Here is a 10,000-nt window from a genome sequence, read left to right as displayed (position 1 = left end):
TCTCTCTCTCTCTCTCTCTCTCTCTCTCTCTCTCTCAATCTCTCTCTCTCTCTCTCTCTGTTCTTCCTGAAAAAGAAAGCAATCAGCTTTTCTTCCTTGGCGTTTCCTCAATGAACTTTTTTCTCTTTGCTTCTATTCGCCCTTATTTATCTTGCTCTTCGTCTCTCTCGTTTCTTCGTTGTGGTACTCGATTATTTTTTTCTTATTTTCTCCGCCTATCTGGTTCTTGTTTATATATATATATATATATATGGTTCACGTTTTCTTTATATTTTCTTCGTCTCTCTGGGTCTCATTTTCTCCATTTTTCTGGTTCTAGTTTTCTTCTTATTAATATTTTTCGTTTTCTTCTTCCTAGTTCTCGTTTGTTTTTTCATCCTCGTTTTCTTTCTCTCTCTAGTTCTCGTTTTATCTTTCTGGTTCTCGTTTTCTTTGTCTCTCTGGTTCTCGTTTTCTTTGTCTTTCTGATTCTCGTTTTCTTTGTCTTATTCATTATCGTTTTCTACGTCTTTCTGTTGTTTTTTCTGTTTCTCTTTCCATTTCTTTCATCATTCACCTTATGGTTTTCTTCGTCTCTCTACATCTCTTCCCCTTCGTCGTTATTTTTCTGTTCTCCTTGTTTTGTTTTGTTTTTACGATTCTCCTTTCTATAATATTGTTCACATGTTATCTTCATTTCGTCCAATTCCTCGTTTCCTTTTGCTATTCTTTATTCGTCTTCTTTTTCCTTCTCCTGTTTTCATCTTTCTGTTTGTCTTTTCCTCTGGTTTGCGTTCTAGTGTCTCTCGTTCCTTTTTTTTTTTTTTTTTTTTTTGCGTTTTTAATCTTATTTCTATCCGTTGCTCGGCTAATTTTTAAAATATATGATGATAAATGTAATAGCTATAATGTAAATGTTGAAATGTAAATGTAAATGTTGGTAATGATGATGAACATGAATATATTGTTGATATTGATGATTATGGATTATGATAATGATGCTATAACTGCTGCAACTACTATTACTAATAATAATAATAGGATATGATAATGATGACAATAATACTAATGATGATGATACTACTACTACTACCACTACTACTACTACTACTACTACTACTACTATAATAATAATAATAATAATAATAATAATAATAATAAAATAATAATAGCAACAATAATAATAATTACAATAACAATATCGATAAGAATGATAATAATAGCAATGATGATAATAATAATGATGACAATAATACTAATGATGATGATGATGATGATAAATAATAATAATAATAATAATAATAATAATAATAATAATAATAATATAATAATAATAATTAATTAATAAAATAAAAAATAATAATAATAATAACAGTAATAATATATCAGTGATAGCAATAACAATAGTATACCTAATAATATACCTCCTCTTAACAAAAAAAAAAAACAGTAATGGTATTGATAATTAGTATTAATATTTTATATAATTTATATATCTACCTTCTACCTACCAAGTTACACTCTTTGCTACCACCTACCCCTACCACTCCTACCACAACACCGCTCTTCCAAACCACACCACTTCTATAAACCCTCTCTCTCTCTCTCTCTGTCTCTCTCTCTCTCTCTCTCTCTCTCTCCTCTCTCTCTCTCTCTCTCTCTCTCTCTCTCTCTCTCTCTCTCTCCTACCACAACGTCATTCTACCATTCCACTTCTAAACACCTTTGTTCTTCTCTCCTACCAAAAAATCTAAAAAAGAAAAATAAATAAATAGAAATAAAAAAATAATTTAAAAAATTAAAAAATAGAAATGAAAAATCCTCTCTCCCACCACTCCCCACCTACCACAACCACTACCAACCCACACCACTTCTTAAAAAAAACATTCTTTGCTCCTCCCATAACAGCTGGTGAGTTACGACAGGACCCGCGGGGGTGTGGTGGTGTCAACCGAAAAGGGACTGGTTACCACGTCGCGTCTCCTGGTGCAGTTCGCCGAGCCAAGGCACTCCGGCGTGTACACGTGTGCGCCTGCTAACTCGAAGCCCAAGAGTGTCAACGTGCATGTCCTGGCTGGTAAGGGGCGCTGGGTCATTTCGTTTTGCTTTGCTTTATTTCTCCTTTCCCTCTCTCTCCCTTTCTTTTTTTTCTTCCTCTTCTTTTTCTTTTAGTTTTCTTTTTCCGACGGTGTAGATTTTTTCCCTTTTTTTTGTGTGTGTTTAAGGAAATGTACTTAATTATTTACTTATATATTAGATTATCTGTGTATCTGTTTACAAGAATTTCTACGCGCTTGTTCAGGCTGGGAAGGAGCGCGGGGTCATAGATTTTTCATTTATTTATATGTTTCTCTGTTTACTTTTTTTTTCTTGTATACCCATTCACGTACACTATTTGTTATTGTTTTTTATCATTATTATTTGTGCATATCTTTTTAACTCGGGATTATCAGTGTGTACGATTTTTTTTTTTTCTTTTCTTTTCTTTTTTAAATATGCTCACTGTTTTGCTTGTTTGTATATTATATATTTATTCATTTGTCTGTTTATTTATTTATATATTTATTTATCTATTAACTATTTATTTATTTCTGTTTGTTTGTTTGTTTATTTATGTTTTTCTGTCTCAGTTTATACATATATTGACCTTTATTAATTGATATTTTTTCCCTTCGATTAATTTCTTCGTCTATTGGCTATTCATTTAATTACTTATTTACAATAATTGCTTCATTTATTATTCATCTGTTCATCCCAATTTTGCTTTATTTTTCTTTCTTTTTTCCAATTTTCTTTTTCTCTTTCTTTGTGATACAGTGTATTCCTTTATTTTTTCTTCTTTGCATGATTAATGTACAATATAATTAATATAGTATAATGCATGATCAATCTACAGGGTAAAGTACGTGATGAAAGTTATAAAAGTTTATTTTTTGCATTTCCTTTCATTTTAGAAATATATTTGGAACTAACAGTCTTTCTCTCATCATTCATTAATATAACCATATGAAGTAAAGCACAAGTATTAATGTTTAACTATCAATTATCAAACTATTTTCTTCACATTACTAATACTTGTTAGCCACAAATATTTGTTTGTGTGATTATTACTTAATAAACGTGTATGTCTGTTTTGTAATGATACTTGTTAACCAAAAATACTCACAAACTCTTTTTCCATCGTAACAACATCTATTAACAGCAAACCCTTTTCCACATCAATAACAATCACTAACAACACGTATTATAACAAAATCAACAATATACTTAACAAGATCATCATTTTTATAAGTTTAGAGTTTCCTTGTAAAATACAAACTGACTTCACATTAACATCACATTAACCACCGATTTAAAATTAGAGAACGGATCGATAAGAAAAATATTATTTAGTGTTGAGTTTCCTTATTCACCACAAACAATATAAAACAAAGCTTCCCCGCGTTAACATTTACTAAACAACACGTATTATAAATTACACCACGAATAATACGGTTTGACCATAATAACATTATTTTTGAGTGTTACGTATCCTTGTTAACCACGAAGAACAGTAAAAAAAAAACACAAACCCTTTTGCAGATTAACAACACCAACCAAACCACACGACTTGAACCTAAAACACTCACAACTACATTACAACTGTAACACCAACAATACGGTTGGATCCTAAGAACAGTATTTTTGTTAGTGATGAGTTTCCCCCTCTTATTCCCCCCCACCTCCCAGGAGACAAGCCAGCGGCGATCGTGCACGAGAATAATAGTGCTGAAGTTCTGGTTTCCACACAACGTCTCCACAGCTACGTGTTCATCGCTGGAGCTGCACTTCTGCATGTCCTCGTGTTGTAATGTCTCTGTTTTGGGCTATAGATCTTTCTGCTTTGATCTATTTTTCTGTATTTTTTGTCATCTCTTCCTCATTTTCTCTTTCATCCTATTTGTATTCTTTGATGAAGTCTTGTGTTATTGTTTTTTTATTATTATTATTGTGGTAGTTTTCACCACACCCCCCGGTATTACCACGGGTGTTAATGTAAGGGTGCCTCTATATAGGCGATACGAGGGCCGGTAAGGGTGATGGCACTGTGTGATGGCACTCCGAGGCACTCTCTCGCGGTGCCTCTAATGGACTTGTCAACTGACCTTTATCCTGATACTGTTTTATCCTTATCACACATTATCATATGAACACACGAATTCAGTGGCGTGTGAGTGTGCACGGCCATGTGGAATAGGTGTTTAATCAATATATGTATAGGTATATATATATATATATATATGCATATATATATATATGCATATATATATATATATATAAGCATATATATATATATTATATATATATATATATATATATATATATATATATGTATATGCATGTGTATATACATGTACACATAACGCACAAAGGTTCAAGGAAACGAAGAATTCTAAAGAAATCTCTGAATACGTCTTCGTACATCTTGAAGCCACAGGAGACGGCGGCGCCTGACTTGTCCTCCTCGTCATCCCGAGAGAGCCTGTTTCACGGAATTCTCTGGCTTACGTCAATGGCGTCACGGTGCTCTAAGAGATCATATATGTGTGTGTGTGTATGTGTGTTTATGTGTATGTGTGCATATATATATATATATGTATGTATATATATATATATATATATATATATATATATATATATATATATATATATATATATATATATATATTATGCAGGTTTTTGAATTCTTCCTTTCTTTTCTTTCTTGTCTTTTCATTTCCTTCCTTTTTTCTCTATGTTGTCGTGGTCGTTTTTCATGTTCATCGTAATTTACTTTTCTTGTTATCGTTCTCCAGTGTCACCACCATCAAGAACCTGTGCGGGTACCATGTTCTGGTATTGGCACCTCATCAAGGTACTTTTCGTCAATATCCTAATCTGTATCTTAATATTTTTCCCACTTTTTTCAATTTTCTTTCGGTTCTCATTCCCCCTTCTTTATTGTTACCTACTATTCTTCTTATATCTTCTTATATTCTTAAAGATAAACTCAACATATGTTTCAAAAATCTCGTTAAACGTCACAAGATAAAAGACTCTATCTCTTCGTCCACCACACCTACCAACCAACACTGAATCGCAATCTGTTTATGTTTGGACAAGTCAGATAACGTTTGTCCGCGTCCGTGTCAGACTGTGTGACCTCCCCTCGTGCTCTCTGACCTCACTCGAGACAGAGCAGTAGAATTATCTCTAAACAAAAGGTACTCGTGAGTGTTCAATAAACATTTTCTGTCAGTAATGTTGGTCAAGTGTCAGCCCTTCTTCCCAAAAGAATTGATGTATGTTGATAGAAATGATAACAAGTGATGAATGTCCAGCTATATGGCACCTCTTCGTATGAAAAAAGTTTTTTTTACGGACTTTATGAAAACGAGGTGATGTGCAGATATTATTGTTCCGATAATATCCTCTCAGTGATGGAAATTTGTATATTCATCAGCCATTAAGAGGAAAATTGATAGAAAAAATAAACAAAAGGATAAATGGAAAAATACTCTACACTTTGTCAACAAAAGAAGTACCTCCTGTGTGTTTAAGTGTCGGGAAACTTGAACCGTCTTGAGGATGTCTCAGGAACCTTCTTGACATCCTACGTCTTCGTGGGTGACGTCACGGGGATCTCAGCTTCTCGAGGACGCCCATTTAAGTGGAGAGGAGTTAATTAAAGAACGTGGAGCTGATGAAAAGAAACTTATAAAGGAAATAATGACACTTGATATTGTGCAGTAGTTACGATGTCACTGTTCATCATTTTTTATATCACTAAATGCAGTCACTATATTCATTTGTAAGAGATAGTGATGACCATTTTCACCCAAGATAAACAGCCCCCAGAAAAAAAGGTTGGATGATTCTTTTTTACGTCATATACGAAAAAAATATATACATATTGATTTTAAGAACGTGGCATCCAATTTCTGACCTACTGCATAAGACATCTCTGTGTAAAGTCCAATTTCGATGACATAACAATTTAACTGTAGATAGCATTCGTTAGATATAGAATAGATGTTTTATGATAGATCTGTGAATAGACCCCCACCCCTCCCCATTCCCCCGCTCCCCTCCCCTCCTATCCCCCCTCCGTCAACCAAAAAAGAAAAAAAAAAATGAATAAAAAAAAATGCAGTTGACACTCTCCCAAATATTAGGTTGGCCGAGATTTAACACAGAAAACTGCAAGTCTAGAAGCACTGTCCTTTTCACTAAGACCCGCAACATGAAGTAAAAATGTGTCCATGATTGTTTGTTATGTGTACAAACTGGAGATTACATTTGGGAACACTGATTACGTGTGCTTCATCGTGTTCTTAATGATTACAATTCTTTTTTTTCTCTAGAGAAAAAAAATATCCAAAACTTGGGTGTTATTAGACAACGTTTTTTCTCTCTCTTTTCTTTTCTTTTCTTTTCTTTTTAATCAAGAGAAGACAATAGTCCTTATGTATTCTTCCAAAAGATCTATATTTAAATACCCCCCATTTTCCGTGTCCCAAATGATACAATATGAATGTACAGCAGTTGATTACGAATTTTAAAAAAATTGGATTAATATGAAATTACATGAAAAAATATGGTTCTTTTCCATGTCTGTAAAACCATAGATTTTTTACTTCTTCTTTTTGTTCTTGTAAAAAAAAAGAAACAGAAAATGATGTGTGAATTTCCCTGTGATGGTTGTTTATATATGATAACTTTAGTTGTAAACTCAATGTGTATGTACAATATGTAGTTAAATATGTTATTAATTACGATCCATAATTGTATATGGTCGCTTTAATATAATTTGTGTGTACAATACACATTTGTAGGTTATGATAAGTAAATGTGAATATATTATGCTTACAGACTGTTCTCCATATCTTACTGTATATACTGTAAATACTTGTATTTGTCCGATTATATATTTTTGTAAAATAAAGGAACTACTTCGGCCAAATAGTCATTTTTTGTCCACTTTTACGATCCAGAGAGAAGGGAAGAACGAGGAAGAGAAAGAGAAAGGGGAAGGAGAGACACTTAAAGAGAGAATTGAAGGAAAGAAAGAAGACATATGAACAGAGAGAGAGAGACAGAGACACAGACAGAGACAGACAGACAGAGAGAACGTGAGGGAGAGACAGAGAGGGAGAGAAGCAGAGAAGATAGAGAGAGAAGAAAGGAAAGAAACAAAAAAAAGGAGAAAAAAGATGACAAACGCCAGATAAAGATAAACCAGAGGAATAAAACTCATAGAAAAAAAAACAACAGAATACCAAATCTTAAAAAAAGACAATAATAAAGAAAGAAACAAAGAAAAAAGAAAAGACAATATCCCCCCCCCCCAAAAAAAAAATCACCAAACACAAAACACAGACGATATATATATACATATATATATATATATATATATATATATATATATATATATATATATATATATATATATATATATATATATATATATAAACTTCTTGAAGTAAACCACAACAGAGCAAGGTGTCTGAGGAGCACTAAAGAACAACATTACACAGTCCCAAAAGTCAAGCTGGGTCTGAGGTCAAGAGGAGAATACTGACTTGGTGTTTTCTCTTTCTCTATCTATTTTTTTCTCTCTCTCTGTCTATCTATCTGTCTGTCTGTTTATCTCTTTCTATCTATCTATCTAGTTCTCTCTTTCTATCTGTTTCTCTCTCTCAAACTATTTCTCTCTCTCTCTCTCTCTCTCTCTCTCTCTCTCCTCTCTCTCTCTCTCTCTCTTTATATGTATATATATATATATATATATATATATATATATATATATATATATATATATATATATATATATATATATATATATATATATATATATATATATGTTCCTTTCTCGCTCTATCTCTTTATAGATAGATAGACAGACGGACAGAGAGAGATAGAAAGAGCGAAATAAAGGAAGAACAAGCAAGGGAAAGAACGAGAGTGTAAACGATGGCAGGAATAACCTCCTCCTCCTCCTCCTCCTCTTCCTCCTCCTCTTCCTCCTCCTCCTCCTCCTTCCTCCTCCTCTTCCTCTTCATCCTCCTCCTCCTCCTCCTCCTCTTCCTCCTCCTCCTCCTCCTCCTCCTCCTCCTCCTCCTCCTCCTCCTCCTCCTCCTCCTCCTCCTCCTCCTCCTCCTCCTCCTCCCTTAGTGCCTCTCCCACCCCCAACCCCTCTACCCTCTACCTCCCCTCCACCCCCACCTACCCCACCCCTCCTACCCTCACCCAGCTGTCCTACCTCACCCCTCCCTCCCACCCCTCATAACCACCCCCTACCTCTTTAACCCCACTCACCACCCCTACCCCCCTCCTACCCCTCCATTCCTACCCCCTCCCCTTCACACACCCTACCCCCCTTTACCCCTCCACTCCCATCCTTTCACCCCCCTCCCCCACTCCCTCCATCCTCCCCTACTCCTTTCACACATCCCACTCCTGTACCCCTCCACTCCCCCCCCCCCCCCCCCCCCCCCCCCCCCCCCCTCCCCTTTTCCCTCCCTCCCTCACCCCTCCCCCACTCCCTCCCACCCCCAACCCCCATCCCTTCACCCCTCCCCCTCCTCACACACACACGCAGGCCGACCTAATTTACGGAACTGTCGAGCTGAATAGGATTAAAGGTTATTGAGGAATCCTTACCTGGGCTCAGACGACCCTGAGGTTGAGGAACAGACTGAGGATTTGGGAATCATAGGGAGGAGGGGAGAGGGTGGGAGAGGATGGGAGAGGATGGGAGAGGATGGGGAGGGTGGGAGAGGTGGGAGAGGATGGAGAGGGTGGGAGAGGATGGGAGAGGATGGGAGAGGGTGGGAGAGGATGGGAGAGGATAGGAGAGGATGGGAGAGGATGGGAGAGGATGGGAGAGGATGGGAGAGGATGGGAGAGGATGGGAGAGGGGGAGGATGGGAGAGGATGGGAGAGGATGGGAGAGGGTGGGAGAGGATGGGAGAGGATGGGAGAGGATGGGAGAGGAGGGGAGAGAGTGGGAGAGGATGGGAGAGGGTGGGAGAGGATGGGAGAGGATGGGAGAGGGTGGGAGAGGATGGAGAGGATAGGAGAGGATGGGAGAGAGTGGGAGAGGATGGGAGAGGATGGGAGAGGATAGGAGAGGGTGGGAGAGGATGGGAGAGGATGGGAGAGGATGGGAGAGGATGGGAAAGAAGAGTGGGAGAGGATGGGAGAGGATGGGGAGAGGATGGGGAGAGGAGGGGAGAGGATGGGAGAGGGTGGGAGAGGAGGGAGAGGGTGGGAGAGGATGGGAGAGGGTGGGAGAGGGTGGGAGAGGGTGGGAGAGGGTGGGAGAGGAAGGAGAGGATGGAGGAGAGGGTGGGAGAGGATGGGAGAGGATGGGGGGAGAGGATGGGAGAGAGTGGGAGAGGATGGGAGAGGATGGGAGAGGGTGGGAGAGGGTGGGAGAGGATGGGAGAGGATGGGGAGGGGATGGGGAGAGGAGAGAGGAAAGGATGGGAGAGGATAGGAGAGGGTGGGAGAGGATGGGAGAGGATAGGAGAGGATGGGAGAGGATGGGAGAGGATGGGAGAGGATGGGAGAGGATGGGAAAGGATGGGAGAGGATGGGAGAGGATGGGAGAGGATGGGAGAGGATGGGAGAGGATGGGAAAGGATGGGAGAGGATAGGAATGGCTTGGAAAGTAGATAGAAAAATATAGACAGATATTGATACATGTTCAATAAACCAACAGATAGATAACGATCACAATCAGATAGATAGATGGATAGATAGATAAATACCAACAGATAGATAGATAGATAGATGAATACCAACAGATAGATAGATAGATAGATAGATGAATACCAACAGATTGATAGATAGATAGATGAATACCAACAGATAGATAGATAGACAAACACCAACAGATAGATAGATAGATAGATGAATACCAACAGATAGATAGATAGATAAACACCAACAGATAGATAGATAGATAGATGAATACCAACAGATAGATAGATAGATA

General features: G+C 37.5%; 1 protein-coding gene across 3 annotated transcripts in view; it reads left to right on the top strand.

The window, feature by feature from the left end:
- Nucleotides 1-4,228, top strand: part of LOC119589868 (zwei Ig domain protein zig-8-like) — an 84,166-nt gene extending 79,938 nt beyond the window's left edge. For 2 of the 3 annotated variants that reach the window (XM_037938488.1, XM_037938487.1), the window contains exons 7-8: nt 1,888-2,056; nt 3,709-4,228. In XM_037938488.1, the coding sequence (XP_037794416.1) occupies nt 1,888-2,056; nt 3,709-3,830 (291 nt within the window). In that variant the 3' untranslated portion in view covers nt 3,831-4,228. The remainder of the gene's footprint in view (nt 1-1,887; nt 2,057-3,708) is intronic. The other variant, XM_037938489.1, reaches the window with a different exon arrangement.
- The last annotated feature ends 5,772 nt before the right edge of the window (nt 4,229-10,000 follow it).

Source organism: Penaeus monodon, chromosome 26, assembly GCF_015228065.2.
Source record: "Penaeus monodon isolate SGIC_2016 chromosome 26, NSTDA_Pmon_1, whole genome shotgun sequence".
Classification (NCBI taxonomy): Eukaryota; Metazoa; Arthropoda; class Malacostraca; order Decapoda; family Penaeidae; genus Penaeus; species Penaeus monodon.
The sequence above is the reverse complement of the archived record's forward strand: the minus strand, read 5'-3'. Positions and strand labels throughout refer to the sequence as shown.